This window comes from Schistocerca gregaria, chromosome 9, assembly GCF_023897955.1.
Source record: "Schistocerca gregaria isolate iqSchGreg1 chromosome 9, iqSchGreg1.2, whole genome shotgun sequence".
Taxonomy (NCBI): Eukaryota; Metazoa; Arthropoda; class Insecta; order Orthoptera; family Acrididae; genus Schistocerca; species Schistocerca gregaria.
In genome coordinates, this window is record NC_064928.1 from 77,896,528 (window position 1) to 77,913,501 (window position 16,974).

General features: G+C 43.2%; 1 protein-coding gene across 1 annotated transcript in view; it reads left to right on the forward strand.

Moving 5' to 3' along the window:
• Window positions 1-16,974, forward strand: part of LOC126291731 (uncharacterized) — a 235,149-nt gene that overhangs the window by 169,913 nt on the left and 48,262 nt on the right. The window contains exon 3 of the mRNA XM_049985403.1: window positions 3,113-3,359. Within this exon, the coding sequence (XP_049841360.1) occupies window positions 3,113-3,359 (247 nt within the window). The remainder of the gene's footprint in view (window positions 1-3,112; window positions 3,360-16,974) is intronic.

Genomic DNA, 16,974 nt, shown 5'->3' on the forward strand with positions numbered 1-16,974 from the left:
ACTTTTAGGTTCGCCGATGACATTGTAATTCTGTCAGAGACCGCAAAGGACTAGGAAGAGCAGTTGAACGGAATGGGCAGTGTCTTGAAAGGAGGATATAAGATGAACATCAACAAAAGTAAAACGAGGATAATGGAATGTAGTCGAATTAAGTCGGGTGATGCTGAGGGAATTAGATTAGGAAAAGAGACACTTAAAGTAGTAAAGGAGTTTTGGTGTTTGGGGAGCAAAATAACTGATGATGCTCGAAATAGAGAGGATATAAAATGTAGACTGGCAATGGCAAGGAAAGCGTTTCTGAAGAAGAAAAATTTGTTAACATCGAGTATTGATTTAAGTGTCAGGAAGTCGTTTCGGAAATTATTTGTATGGAGTGTAGCCATGTATGGAAGTGAAACATGGACATAAATAGTTTGGACAAGAAGAGAATAGAAGCTTTCGAAATGTGGTGCTACAGAAGAATGCTGAAGATTAGGTGGATAGATCACGCAACTAATGAGGAGGTATTGAATAGGATTGCGGAGAAGAGAAGTTTGTGGCACAACTTGACTAGAAGAAGGGATCGGTTGGTAGGACATGTCCTGAGGCATCAATCGATCGCAAATTTAGCATTGGAAGGCAGCGTGGAGGGTAAAAATCGTAGAGGGAGACCAAGAGATGAATACACTAAGCAGATTCAGAAGGATGTTGGTTGCAGTAGGTACTGGGAGATGAAAGAGCTTGCACAGGATAGAGTAGCATGGAGAGCTGCATCAAACCAGTCTCATGACTGAAGACCACAACAACATATGTATTTATAAACTAAACTTTCTGAAATCGGTCTAGCGATCACTTGTTATGGTCCTTCAGCAAGGCTCTGCTGCCATTAAGTTACTTCTCCCAGTTGTTCATAACCATGAGCTTGGGATTAGCCCTTAACCACAATCCGAGTTGTAGTCTCTCTTCAGTTACATCCAACCAGTGCGTACCTACGGCAGTACTGAGCTGCAACATCCAAAATGCTATTACTTCTTTCGGACATGCCCGAAAGAACAGAACGATTTTCATACAGATATTTGTATGAGTTGACCGTTTCAACTTTGAATTATTATATTATTATATTTATACGATAATATGTTTTCTCGTTATGTAAGGTGCACAATTATATAGTTCTAAACATTTAAAGCAAGTTGTCAGTCTTTGCACCATTTTGGAATCTTGTCAATATCTGACTTGTTTCAGACAGTACCTCATTATAGATAACTGCATCGTGTGCCAAAATTCTGAGGTTACGATTAGCATCGTCCGTAAGGTCATTTATACACAAGAATAACATCAAGCGAACCAACACATTTCCCTGGGGCACACTCGAAGTCACTTCTACATGTGCCGATGACTCTCCAGCCAAGATAACTTGCTACATGTTCCATACGTCCTTCCTGCATTCAACAATCCACTCACAAATCACGTTTCACCGTATTTTCATTAATAAGCTTTGGTGTAGTGCTCACAACAGATTTTCTGTTTGCTGTGACTCATGATTCTCATGACATATGAGAAGAGAGGTACGTCTGTATGGGACCCTTACCAGTTGGGTCTGATTGAAGAGTCTGAGGAGGTCCAAAGAAGAGCGGCAAGATTCGTGACTGGTACATTTAGCCATCGCGAGAGCGTTACAAATCTCACAGAAAGTTTGAAGTGGGACACACTTGCTTGTAGACGGCGTGCTAAACGGAAGGGACTGCTCACTAAATTCCGAAATCCTATCTTTGCCGAGGATGTAGAGCATATACTATTACCACCAACTTTCAAATCACGCAATGATCACCAATCAAAGATAAGGGAAATTAGAGCTCGTACGGAGGCGTTCAGACAGTCGTTTTTCCCTCTCGCGATCCGCGAGTGAACAGGCGGAGGTAAATATGACTTTGGCGCGAATTGAGCCCTCCACCACACACCGCTTGGTGGCTAGCGGAGTATATATGTCGATGTAGAACCCCCCGTACAACGATGAAACCAGCCCCGAGACGTACCCTTCTTTTCATCCCTGGTTATATGGTAATGCCCCACCTCACACCGTCCTTCCATTATTCTCCCGCCCTCCCCTTGAAAGACATTTATTTGGTACCTGAGATTCCACAGTCATACCCATCGTTCCACGACGATCGTGACCACGATCATTTTCATGTACCACCAGCGTCAAGATTATACCATAGCAGTATTAACATTACCATCAGTGGTTATATTCTAAGTGTAATATAAAATAGTCTAAAGAATTTTAAAAATCATAAAAACTGCCCGCCAAGTCCGGAAGCGATGCAGTCCTTCAACAAAGGAAATAGCTTACAATTAGTTCACGCAGTCTTGGAGTATTGTTCGTCTGTATGGGACCCTTACCAGTTGGGTCTGATTCAAGGCCGCGCGGGATTAGCCGAGCGGTCTAGGGCGCTGCAGTCATGGACTGTGCGGCTGGTCCTGGCGGAGGTTCGAGTCCTCCCTCGGGCATGGCTGTCTGTGTTTGTCCTTAGGATAATTTAGGTTAAGTAGTGTGTAATCTTAGGGACTGATGATCTTAGCAGTTAAGTCCCATAATATTTCACACACATTTGAACACTTTCTGATTCAAGAGACTGAGAGTATTAAAAGAAGAGCGGAAAGCTTCGTGACTGGTACATTTAGTCATGCGAGAGCGTTACAGATGCTACAGAAAGTTTGAAGTGGGACACACTTGCAGATAGACGACGCGCCAAACAGAAGGGGCTGCTCACTAAATTCCGAAATACGGTCTTCGCCAAGGATGTAGAGCATATATTGTTACCACCAACTTTCAAATTACGCAATGATCACCATTCAAAGATAAGGGAGATTAGAGCTCGTAGTGAGGCGCTCAGACAGTCGTTTCTCCCTCGCGCGATCCGCGTGTGGAGCAGAGGGGGAAGGGGGGGGGGGTAGAAATATGACTTTGGCTCGAATTGAGCCATCCGCCAAAGACCGCTTGGTACCTGGCGGAGTATACATATGTAGAGGTGGATGCTACTTATGAATCCTAGGTGGTTGGAGGTCATTTCTCTGTTCCAGTCAGTACATTTTGGAGTGGTTGAAGACGTATAGCCTGGTGTCTGTATCTGCGCAGCTGCTGGGCACCTGGTACGTGGTCGAAGTCATCTCGCCGGTGTCTGTGGGCACGGTGTGCGACGGCTTCCAGCTGACCAAGCTGAACGTGAGCCGAGCCTGGGAGGACCTGGAGGCCGAGGCGGTCATCATGAGCCGCTTTGGGAGACTGCCCGGAGGGCCCACCATCTACTTCAACCGCACCATGCTGGTGGGAGGCGGCGCGGGGGCGTCCAGCGACGGCCAGCACGAGCAGACCAGGGGCCCCAGTGAGTACGGCGCCGGGGCTCCCAGTGGGGGCGTGTCCCAAGGCACCAACGGGCCAAGGCTCGTTCTGCACTACTGGCCATTCAAATTGCTACACCAAGAAGAAATGCAGACGATAAAACGGGTATTCATTGGACAGATATATTGTACTAGACCTGATAGGTGATTACATTACATTTGGGTGCACAGATCCTGAGAAATCAGCACCCAGAACAACCAACTCTGGCCGTAATAACGGCCTGATACGCCTGGGCATTGAGTCAAACAGAGCTCGAATGGCGTGTATAGGTACAGCTGCCCATTCAGCTTCAACATGATACCACAGTCCATCAAGAGTAGTGACAGCCGTATTGTGACGAGCCAGTTGCTCAGCCACTATTGACAAGACGCTTTCAGTTGGTGAGAGCTCTGGAGAATGTGCTGGCCAGGACAGCAGTCGAACATTTTCTGTATCCAGAAAGACTTGCAACATGCGGTCGTGCATTATCCTGCTGAAATGGAGGGTTTCGCAGGGATCGGATGAAGGGTAGAGCCACGGGTCGTCACACATCTGAAATGTAACGTCCACTGTTCAAAGTGCCGTCAATGCGAACAAGAGGAGACCGAGACGTGTAACAAATGGCACCCCATATCATCACGCCGGGTGATACGCCAGTATGGCGATGACGAACACACGCTTCCAATGTGCGTTTACCTTGATGTCGCCAAACACGGATGCGACCATCATGATACTGTAAACAGAACCCGGATTCATCCGAAAAAGTGACGTTTTGCCATTTGTGCACCCATGTTCGTCGTTGAGTACACAATCGCAGGCGCTCCTGTCTGTGATGCAGCGTCAAGGGTAACCGCAGCCGTGGTCTCCGAACTGATAGTCCAAGCTGCTGCAGACGTCGTCGAACTGTTGGTGCAGATGGTTGTTGTCTTGCAAACGTCCCCATGTGTTGACTCAGGGATCGAGACGTGGCTGCACGATCCGTTACAGCCATGCGGATAAGTTGCATGTCATCTCGACTACTAGTGTTACGACGCCAGCACGGCGTCCCGTATTACCCTCCTGAACCCACCGAGCAGCAATGTCGTGATACGATAAACTGCAATCGCGATAGGCTACAATCCGACCTTTATCAAAGTCGGAAACTTCATGGTACGCATTTCTCCTCCTTACACGAGGCATCAAAACAACATTTCACCAGGCAACGCCGGTCAACTGCTGTTTGTGTATGAGAAATCGGTCGGAAACTTTCTTCATCTCAGCACGTTGTAGGTGTCGCCACCGGCGCCAACCTTCTGTAAATGCTCTGAAAAGCTAATCATTTGCATATCACAGCATCATCCCGTCGGTTTAATTTCGCGTCTGTAGCACGTCACCTTCGTGGTGTAGCAATTTTAATGGCCAGTAGTGTATTTATTTACTTATTTATTTAGACTCCAAGCTCCTTAGGAGCAAATTTAGTAGCAAATCTCCACGGTCATGCAACGTGTCAGTACATAAAAGTGGTAACAGACAAAAATAAAATGTCTATGAAACGGAAAAACGCAATCAACAACACAACTAGAATCAGCTTAATGTTTCAAGCAACTCCTCGAAAGAATAGGAGTGACACATGAGGAAACTCTTCAGTCTCGATTTGAAAGCGCGTGGATTACTGCTACGAATTTTGATTTCTAGTGGTAGCTTATTGAAAGTGGATGCAGCAGTATACTGCACGCCTTTCTGCAGAAGAGTTAAGGAAGTCGATCCAGATGCTTATTCTTGGGAATCAGCTAATACTTAAAACTGAAACAAATGAGCCCTCGGTCACTAATATTTCTAGTCTTCCAGGTTTCAACACTTCTAGAGTGCCTTCATCAGAATTAAAAGAATTAAAATGACCTATGACATAGTTACAAATTTATAGGATAGCTATTTTTTATACAAAAAGCGTAAGTGAAGACAGAGGCAGTACTTACTTGTGACATATAAAATAATTAACAGACCAGATATGTCATGTAAGTACTGCCTCTGTCTTTTATTGTTAGTCAGTACTCACACTTAAATGGCATCAAAACTGAATTGACATTTATGTATATCTTCTTTCTCCACTACGAGGAGTATTAAAGTGCAATTTTTCCTTGGCTATTTTTCCTGTTATCCAACTAGATTTTTTTCAGTCGCCCTAGATGTGTTTTTTTCCTATTTCCGATCATTTAATTTTCAAACTTAACGTGATTGTATTTTTATGTGTGTATTTTCTAGTTTTGTTTCATATCGGATCGGAGCCCTTGGATGTGATCGTATTAGGATGTCATTTCAGATCGATGAATGAGAAAGGTAGCATCCATATCCGTACTAATAACGGACATTACTGTTTTTTTGTTTCTGCTTCACTATTGATTAATTTAGCCGTAGTGATTACGGAGTTACACAACAAGCACTTTTCGGCGCTTTTTGCCATTGTCAGGCGTGCTTGTGCAGCTGATGAAGGAGGATACAAAATGATTTAGACAAAATTTCTAGTTTGTGTGATGAAGGATAGCTAGCTCAACGTACAAAAATGTAATTCAACGCTAATGAGTAGAAAAAAGAAACCTTTAATCTTCTGATATCGCATTAAGAACATTATGCTTGACGCAATCACGTCTTTTAAATAACTGGGCGTAACATTGCGAAGCGGTATGAAATGTGAGGATTGCGGAAGGGAAGGCAAATGGTTGACTTTCAGTTAATTGGAAAAATTTTTGGACCCTATAGATAATCTGTGAAGGAGAACGCGTATAAGACGCTACTGCTTACCTATTCTTGAGTACTGCTCGAGTGTTTGGGATCCGTAGCAGGTCGAAGCAAAGGAAGACATCGAAGCAGTTCAGAGGCTGACTTCTGAACGATTCTACTGCCGCCAACATACATTTCGCTTAAGGTCAGAGAGATTAGAGAACACTGGAAGTCACATAGATAGTAGTTTTCTCCTTCTTGCTGTGTTTCCGAGTGGAACGGGAAAGGAAATAAATGGTAGTGGTACAGGGTAACCTCCCCCACGCATCTTACGATGGACTGCAGAGTATGTATGTAGACATAGATGTACCAGGTGATCAAAAAATCAGTATAAATTTGAAAACTGAATAAATCACGGAATAATGTAGATAGAGAGGTACAAATCGACACACATGCTTGGAATGACATGGAGTTTTATTACAACCAAAAAAATACAAAAGTTCAAAAATGTCAGACAGATGGCGCTCCATCTGATCAGAATAGCAATAATTAGCATAACAAAGCAAGACAAAGCAAAGATGATGTTCTTCACAGGAAATGCTCAGTATGTCCACCATCATTCCTCAACAACAGCTGTAGTCGAGGAGTGATGTTGTGAACAGCACTGTAAAGCATGTTTGGAGATATGGTAAGGCATTGGCGTCGGATGTTGTCTTTCAGCATCCCTAGAGATGTCGGTCGATCACGATACACTTGCGACTTCAGGTTAACCCCAAAGCCAATAATCGCACGGACTGAGGTCTGGGGACCTGGGCCAAGCATGACGAAAGTGATGGCTGAGCACACGATCATCACCAAACGACGCGCGCAAGAGATCTTTCACGCGTCTAGCAATATGGGGTGGAGCGCCATCCTGCATAAACATCGTACGTTCCATCAGGTGTTTATCAGCCAGGCTGGGGATGATGCGATTCTGTAACATATCGGCGTACCTCTCACCCATCACGGTACCAGTTACAAAACCAGAATCACGCATTTCCTCGAACAAAAAAGTCCCGATAACGGTAGATGTGGTAAATCCAACCCATACCGTGACTTTCACGTCGTGCAATGGAGTTTCCACGACAGTTCTAGTATTTTTGGTAGCCCAAATTGTGCAGTTGTGGGTGTTGACAGACCCTCGAAGCGTGAAATGAGCTTCGTCGGTCCACAACACGTTACTCAACCGATCGTCATCTTCCGCCATCTTTTGAAACGCCCACACCGCAAATGCGCTCCGCTTCACTAAATCGCCAGGTAACAGTTCATGATGCCGATGGATTTTGTACGGATAGCATCGGAGGGTACGCCTCAGTGCCAACCAAACAGTATTCCATACAATGCAGGTGCGACGTGCGACTGCACGAGCGCCGACTTCCCCGTGCATAGACGAACCCGCTACAGTCTCCATTTCTTCCTGAACTGTCTCAGCAGCATTACGCCTTGTGCTCGGTCGGCCACTACGGGGTCTATCGTCTAAACAACCCGTGGCATCGAAATCATTCTCGCCACAGCTGTATTTGTCAACGGACATTTACCCGTTCGAATCCCCTGCCTATGGCGATAGGATCGTAACGCTGAACTAGCACATTCCCCGCTCTGATAATACAGCTTCACTAAAAGGGTCTTTTCAGTTAACGTCAACATGCTGCGACTGATGGCGCATCTGATTCTCTCTCTCATTACAACTCCTTTTATTCACGATTGTCTTGCGTAGTCACTGACGTTTTGCTGCCCAATGCCATATGTCGGACATTTTGTAAACTTTCTTTTCTTTTTTTTTGTTCTAATAAAACCCCATTACATTCCAAGCATGTGTGTCAGTTTTTACCTCTCTATCTACATTATTCCGTGGTTAATTAAGTTTTCAAATTTATACTGACTTTTTGATCATCCGGTATAATAGGTAGGTGATATTGTTCCTTATGACTATATTAGTTTCTACGTCTACGTGTGGCACATAATGTTTACGTTTTACCTGGTACTACGCGGGCCATATTGCATCTTGGAGCTTTAGTATCAGCTGTATTTCTGTTAGGTTACGATGAGGTTCTGTCTTTGTACTTTTGTGTGATCTCGGTAAAATTATTTGATGGCTTTTTGACAACTCCCGTTCCAGAGATGCTATATGTTTGCACTGGAAATTATATATCGCTGGATGTCAGTGATTATGTGTAATATTAGGAGGCAATGTTTTGTGCTTTTACGTAACCAATGAATATTCTGTTGTCATCTATTTGTCACGATAATTGACCTTTTCTCTTTAACGATGTCAATAAAATTTTCCAGGTATTTTTTCATATTTAAAATGTGTTTATGCGTTAAGGATGTCGTATGGGCTTTTTCTGTATGAATGTAAACGTATTCGCAGCTGCGAACAGGAAGAACCATCAGCTATATAAGGGAATGACGACAATGAAAATTTATGCCAGACTGGGATTCGATGGCAGAAATTTACATTTTCTCCAAAGTATGCCCTCTAGGTATTCTGAGTAGAATTTTTAGGACATTTTGAATATTTTCTGCAATCTTTTTTGTAAGTAAAATGTGGGTTCAATGCTTTCGCAGTTTCATGCATGTTCTTTAACTCTAATTCTTACATGTTTGTCAGACATAAATTTGTTACAGTTGTCAGAGAAAGCTTGTAGTCACTTGGATGTGAAAAAGCGTAAATAGATATGCTTTGCGTATACTCTTGAAACATCGTTACTGTTCAGGTACCAAAGTAAGCGGTTTCAAAAATATGTAGCGGATAAGTATAAATTATAGGTTAAGTTTGGTGCAGGTACCTATTGTCAAATTTTGTTCTTCGAGTACATCATGTTATCAGACTCCCAGAATCAGTTATATCAAAAATAGCTGTTTTAGAATGTTTTTTTCAGATGTCCTTCGCACTGGTCTGAACGCAAAAGAAAAGGCGATGATTGAAATTTCTTACAGTTAGAGATTGGACGCAGCGATCTGTATTGCTCTGAAGCAACTTCAGCTGCCAAGATCGCATTCAGTACTATTTATTCGTGATGACCGACTTCGACAGTTAAAAGACAGTCATTACCGGATCTGCTCCGTCATGACTGTATCACAAATGCCGTTTTGACATTAATGGGGGTAGTATGTAGCAAATTCCACACAGGTTTGCTAAAAATAAAAACAGGTTTGTCGCAAACTGTATTTCTATGAAACAGAGAATAGGGAAATATAGGAAATTAGTGACTTCCGGCCGCACAGGTTATTGTGGTAATGCGATGGTGAAAGCTGCAAATTTGTGCCAGACCGGCACTGCAACCCGGATTTAACGTTTCTCATGAACGGTTGCATTAGCAGCTATTTTTTATTTGCATTCAAACTTTACAAGAACGGTTTTCCAGCATTACAAAATGTTGAATGTCAGTTAGGAAAGCCGATAACAAGACAAAACTGTGTAGGGTGAGTGACCTAACATCATCACAGGAGCCGGCCGGTGTGGCCGTGCGGTTCTAGGCGCATCAGTCTGGAACCGCGTGACCGCTACTGTCGCAGGTTCGAATCCTGCCTCGGGCAGGGATGCGCGTGGTGTCCTTAGGTTGGTTAGGTTTAAATAGTTCTAAGTTCTAGGGGACTGATGACCACAGATGTTAATTCCCATAGTGCTCAGAGCCATTTGAACCATTTTTTTTTTAACACAGGAAATACCTCCGAAACCACAACCAACACTCAGTAACCAATTCCGCAGACCGAAAGTGTGGAGAGGGGCTGTTGTAATTGGTTAATACAAACCACTGAGAAATGCACGGAAGTCTGATTTTTAATACATGCTTATGTTTGTAAATGGAAACTTGTTATTACTTTTACCACAACTGAAAATAGAAACAAATACGTAATCGATGCCGTTTGTTATATTGCAAAATGTTAAGTTCATCCGGAGTAACGTTTAATGTAAAGTTGACACTTGCAACCTCAGCCGTTGAGTCGTGTGTTGTAACGAACAAGATCTGCAAGGGTATGTTTAAGCAGACAACGATGTTTACGAGTTGGGCTGCCTCAGTGTCTGCGTGTAGCGCTTGCTGAATTAGTCCTTGTACTCAAAGTACCTATAGTGCGCTATGTTACCGGACGTCTGTGATGCTCTGTCTACATCTACATCCATACGCATGCTCTGCAAATCACATTCAAGTGCCAGGCAGAGCGTTCATCGAACCGCCTTCACAATTCTCTATCATTCCAATCTCGTATAGCGCGCGGAAAGAACGAACCCATATACTTTCCGTCTACGGGCTCTGATTTGCCTTATTTTATAGTTGTGATCGTTTCTCCCTATGTAAGTCGGTGTCAGCAAAATATTTTCGCATGAGGAGGAGAAAGTTGGCGATTGAAATTTCGTGAGAAGATTCCGTCGCAACGAAAACCGCCATTCTTTTAATGATTTCGATCCCAAATCCTGTATCATTTCTGTGACACTTTCTCCCATATTTCGCGATAATACAAAACGTGCTGCCTTTCTTTGAACTTTTTCGATGTACTCCGTCAGTCCTATATGGTAAGGATCCCACACCGCGCAGCAGCATTCGAAAAGAGAACGGACAAGTGTGGTGTCGGCAGTCTCCTTAGCAGATCTGTTACATTTTCCTAGTGTCCTGCCAATAAAACGCAGTCTTTGGCTAGCCTTCCCCACAACATTTTCTATGTGTTCCTTCCAATTTAATTTGTTCGTAATCGTAATACCTAGGTATTCAGTTGAATTTACGTCTTTTAGATTAGACTGATTTATCGTGTAAGCGAAGTTTTGCAAAATCCTTTCAGCACTCATGTGGATGACCTCACACTTTTTCGTTGTTTAGGGTGAACTGCCAATTTTCGCACCATTCAAATAGCTTTTCTAAATCGTTTTGCAATTTGTTTTGATGTTCTGATGACTCTATTAGTCGATAAACGACAGCGTCATCTGGAAACAACCGAAGACGGCTGCTCAGATTGTCTCCCAAATCGTTTATATAGATAAGGAAAACCAAAGTGCCTACAACACAACCTCGGGGAACGCCAGAAATCACTTCTGTTTCACTCGATGGCTCTCCGTCATTACTACGAACTGTGACCTCTCTGACAGGAAATCACAAATCCAGTCACATAACTGAGACGATATTCAATAAGCACGCAATTTCACTACAAGCCACTTGTGTGGTACTAAGTCAAAAGCCTTCCGGAAATCCAGAAATACGGAATCGATCTGAATTCCCTTGTCAATAGAACTCAACACTTCATGTGAATAAAGAGCTAGTTGTGTTTCACAGGAACGATGTTTTCTAAACCCATATTGACTTTGTGTCAAATTCAAATGGCACTGAGCAGTATGGAACTTAACATCTGAGTTCATCAATCGCCTAGACTTAGAAATACTTAAACCTAACTAACCTAAGGACCTCACACACATCCATGCCCGAGGCAGGATTCGTCGAACCTGCGACAGTAGCAGCGCGGTTAAGGACTAAAGCGCCTAGAACCGCTCAGCCACAACGGCCGGCTGACTTTGTGTCAATAGACAGTTTTCTTCGATGTAATTCATAATGTTTGAATACAATATATGTTCCAAAATCCTGCTACACATCGACATTAACGATATGGACCTGCAATTTAGAGGATTACTCCTACTACCTTTCTTGAATATTAGTGTGACCTGCGCAACTTTCCAGTCTTTGTCTACGTATCTTTCGTCGAGCGAACGGTTGTATATGATTGTTAAGTATTCAACTAATGCATCAGCATACTCCGAAAGGAACCTCATTGATATACAGTCTGAACCAGAACACTTGCTTTTAATAAGTGATTTAATTTGTTTCACTACTCTGAGGATATTTACTTCTACGTCACTCATGTTGGCAGCTGTTCTCGATTCGAATTCTGGAATATTTACTTCGTCTTCTTTTGTGAAGGCATTTCGGAAGGCTGTGTTTAGTAACTTTGCTTTGGCAGCACTGTCTTCGATAGTATGTTCATTGCTGTCACACAGAGGAGGCACTGATGGTTTCTTGCCGTTAACATACTTCACATACGACCATATGTTCTGCCAGGTTTCGAGACACAGTTTCGTTGTGGAAACTGTTATAAGCATCTCGCATTGAAGTCCGTGCTAAATTTCGAGCTTCTGTAAAAGATTGCCAATCTTGGGGGTTTTGCGCCTGTTTAAATTTGGCGTGTTTGTTTCGTTGTTTCTGCAACAGAGTTCTAACCCGTTTTGTGTACCAAAGAGGACCAGCTTCGTTGTTTGATAATTTATTTGGTATAAACCTCTCAATTGCTGCCGATACTATTTCTTTGAATTCAAGCCACATCTGGTCTACACTTATATTATTAATTTGGAATGAGTGGAGATTGTCTCTCAGGAAGGCGTCAAGTGAATTTTTATCTGGCTTTTTGAATAGGTATATTTTTGCTTAGTTTTGGTGGATTTGAGGATAATATCCAGTCTCGCTACGACAAAGCTGTGTTCATTAATCCCTGAATCGGTTTTGATGCTCGTTATTAACTCAGGATTATTTGTTGCTAAGAGGTCAAGTGTGTTTTCACAAACGTTAACTGTTCGTGTGGGCTCATGAACTACCTGCTCGAAATAATTTTCAGAGAATTCGTTTAGCACAATTTCGGATGATATTTTATGCGTACCTCCGGAATTAAACATGTATTTTCGACAACATATCGATGGTAAATTTAAGTCACTATCAACTATTATCATAAGAGTCGGGTACGAGTTTGAAATCAAACTCATGTTTTCTTTGAACCTTTCAGCACCTGAATAATCTGAATTGGGAGGTCGGTAAAACGATCCAATTATTATTTTATTCCGGTTGCCAACAATGACCTCTGCCCATACCAACTCACAGGAAGTATCTACTTCAATTTCGCGACAAGTTAAAGGGGCGGGCAAACGTTGCACTCGGCCCATGAGCACACGGCGCTGCACGTGTGCTGCTCGCGTGCAATCGTCAAACGGGACAGTCACGACAGACGGCAGGTATAGTACCAGGCTAAAGGCACGTTGTCCAAGGCGCGACTCACACCAGGGACTGCGTCGGGTCGCTACGTGACGTCAGAAGTTGCCTGCTGGCGCATGCGCAGTTCGAGTTTGGGATGCGACGCGCGGCTGTTACGGCAGCTGCCGCAGCACAGCACGAGTGAGCTGTGCTGCGACGGAAGTCGGACGACACAAAGACGTACGGCTGCCAGGAAGATGTCGTGCCAGTACTTATCGCATGATGTACTGTGAAACGACAATGCAGTACTCACGGGAAGTAATACCCAAACCCAGTGTCGCTATGGTTTACCTACCACATCATATAAAAAATATAATTGATGGCAAGGCGATATTAAACCAATTTGAACGTTTTTTCGCTCTGTTGAAAAACGTTAATTTTTGACATTTGTTGGTTTTGTTAGGATGTCTACTTGTACTTGGGTGTCCTCGTCCAGGTTCAGAATAAAATACTAGACGTAATTTATCCTCTTCCCAAGAATGAGAAGAAAATATATTGAAGGCAGCATGTCTTTACTTTTTAGGAAATCTACATCTCGTGGCATTTTAGATGAAATTGTCAAGAGCATATGGAGAAATATATATAACTCATACCAGAGAAATATATGACATAAAATGGTTTCATTAGGTCCGAATGTGTCAGCGAAACAAAAGAAAATGCGTTCTCTGTCGTGTGATGACCACACGATTCACGTTGCGCGCCGACAGAACTGGCGGCCAGTCGCTACGCTCCCGGAGATATGTGAGCCCAAACCTCGGACACGGAGATCGATATCATTCTGATCTCAACTTTAAAAATAATTTCGATACGTTAGCTTCTTTTCATCGACAACGATGTATGACCTTACGTGAACCATACGCAAAGTAGCCAGCGACCACATTTTTGACTGTACACAATTCAAATTTTATGCAGCAGGTTACTTGTAAATTAAGCATCGGAATAACTGTGACGAATATCGGAAAAATAGACATCTCATTATCAAGCTGTGATGTGAAACTGTAATATATGCAAACATAAATTTTTTGTGCCTTTTACTTTCCTCACAATCGATAGAGAAGTAATATACAGAGAAAAAAACACACAAAACCGGAAGAGACACTTTTCAATTTTTTAAAGTAAAAGGAGAATCTGTATCGAAAAACTAACTCCGGGAGCCGATGTAACTTTATTACATTAACATACAGTATTTTTTACAGCAAGAAAATCGGAATTCTTATTTTTCTTGTGTATCTGAATCCGCCGCCGCCGACCAGAGTTTGGGAAACAGCGACGACTCCTGTAGTGTTGCGGCCGTGTCGCCGTCTGCCAGGGAGGGGAAAGAGGAGGGGAGGGGAGGCGAGGGGGCAGCGTCGCAGTCGCAGCCAACTGTCGCGTCTTGCACAACGTAGCTTAAAGCTGCGGACGTTGAAGCGAAGAGGCCACTACGTAGTAAGCGTTGTATTTCAAGAACCGGAAAATGCAGAGTGAATCAAGGAAAGGGAGAAGTGGAGATTTGCTATCTTTTAAAAAGGAATGGGAGAATCATTTCTTCTTTGTGTAAAAAATTTGAAAATTCGAAATGTATAAGATGTGATAGTATTTTCGCTGGTCAGCGGAAGTTTAATATTGAACGCCATCATAATAAATTTCAATATGTTCCCGTACTTAGTGCAATAAAAGAGGAATTTCTCAAGCGATTTGGGGATGTATCACACTTATCCCAAGGTTTTGAATAATTCTCGAGACAATTTGCTGTTTCTGTAGATGATATTCATCCCAGTTTGCAAATGGAATTAATAGATCTGCACTGTAGATTCTACGGCATAATTCTCGTCTGAGAGGCAAGTTCCTTTTGGCAAGGCGTGTAATAGATTTTTATCACGACTTTCCACAGCAAGAGTTTCCTCGTCTCCATCGTGAAGCCGCGAAGATAATGTCAATGTTTGGCTCGACATACGTTTGTGAGAGATTTTTTCTGTTGTGAAAATTAATAATTCTCGGTTAAGAGCGAACATCAGTAATGAAAATTTACGTAACTGTTTGCACTTGTCTGTATGTTGAAATTTTGTTCCAGACATTAAATGATTGTAAACTCCACTTATGATAATTAAATAAAACGTATCGTAGGTTATATGTAATCTTTCAAACCATGATTTCTTTCAAGCACTCGTACTAACCTTATTCCTTCATCCAATGAAACAAGCTAGGAAACAAAACACGTTACAGAGGAAGAAGCGGAGAGACGGTATGGTGGGGAGGGGAGATAAGCGGGTGGCCAGCTTGCCCCTGTGGGCACGCAGAACACCTGTTAGCTGCACACGTGCAAGTGCACCGCACAGGTGCAGGATTCCTGCCCTCCCCTGAATAAACTATTTCTAACAGCAACAAACACGCCACATCCAACCGAGTTTAGCCCATCCTTTCGGAACACCGTTAGGTTCTTCGCGAAAAGTTCGGCTGAGCTTATATCCGGCTTTATCCAGCTTTCAGTGCCTATAACGTTTTGAGCAACAGTACACTAGCAAGAACAGAAGTACGCACAGTAGAAACGTGAGAAGGTCACAAGTAGAACAGTGTGTACAATATTGTAAGAACTGTGAAAATGGTTTATTTTAACTCTGAAAAGGCAGAGATGATACTAATCTATGGCGAGTGTAGACAAAATGCAGCTACCGCCTGCACGTAGTATGCAGAAGGGTACCCGGACAGAGATCATCCAACGCCGCCGCGCATTTGAAAACGTCTACAAACAAATGTATGCAACAGGAGTGGATCTGTAACAGACCCATCAAAGCAGAAGCAGGTACAGTTGGTGTGTTAGCTACAGTTGCCGTGAATCCACTGATGAGTTCGCGAGACATCGCTAGAGGCAGTGCAATGAGTCAAAGCAGTGCAATGCGCGGACTTCATCGTCACAAATTTCAGTCGTATTATATGTCGCTGCATCAGCAATTACATGGAGAGTAAATTTCTGTCAAAGGATTTAACAGACAATGCGTTTCAGTTGAACCTGTTTACCGATGAAGCAGGTTCCACAGACCACGGTGCAGTGAATTTACGAAATATGTATGACTGGTCCGTGTCCTCGGCAGGTAGAGGGACAGCGACCGTGGAATGTAAATGTACGGTGCGGAGTAATTGGCGTCCATCTCATTGGTCCCCAGTTCATTGAAGGCACCCAAACATCTGCAAAATACATCGAGTTTCTACAAAATGATCTGCCAACATTTCCAGAACATATCCAGCTGGAAATGCGTAGACGTATGTGGTATCAGCATGATGGTGCTCCTGCACATTCTGCAATGGTGGTGGTGGTGGTGGTGGTTAGTGTTTAACGTCCCATCGACAACGAGGTCATTAGTGACAGAGCGCAAGCTCGGGTTAGGGAAGGATTAGGAAGGAAATCGGTTGTGCCCTTTCTAAGGAACCATCCCGGCATTTGCCGGAAACGATTTAGGGAAATCACGGAAAACCAAAATCTGGATGGCTGGAGACGGGGTTAAACCATCGTCCTCCCAAATCATTCTGCAATGGACACTAGGCTGGCCCTTGACAGGATGTTCGACGGGCGTTTCATAGGACATGGCGGACGCATAAATTGGCCAGCCCGTCCTCCTGATCTCACACCTTGAGACTTCTTTCTGTGGGGTACTTTAAAGGAGAACATATGCCGTGATGTGCCTACAACCCCAGAGGATTTGAAACATCGTAGTGAGGCCGCCTGCTGCAACTTTACACCAGATTTACTGCATCGTCTAAAACACTCATTACGGGATAGATTGCAAATGTGTGTAAAAAATGATGGGCACCACTTTAAACATTTATTGGCCTGTAAAGTACAAAATCAAAAATTAGGAAACCTGTAACTGTATCACATAAAAACATCATTTTGCCCTTTTT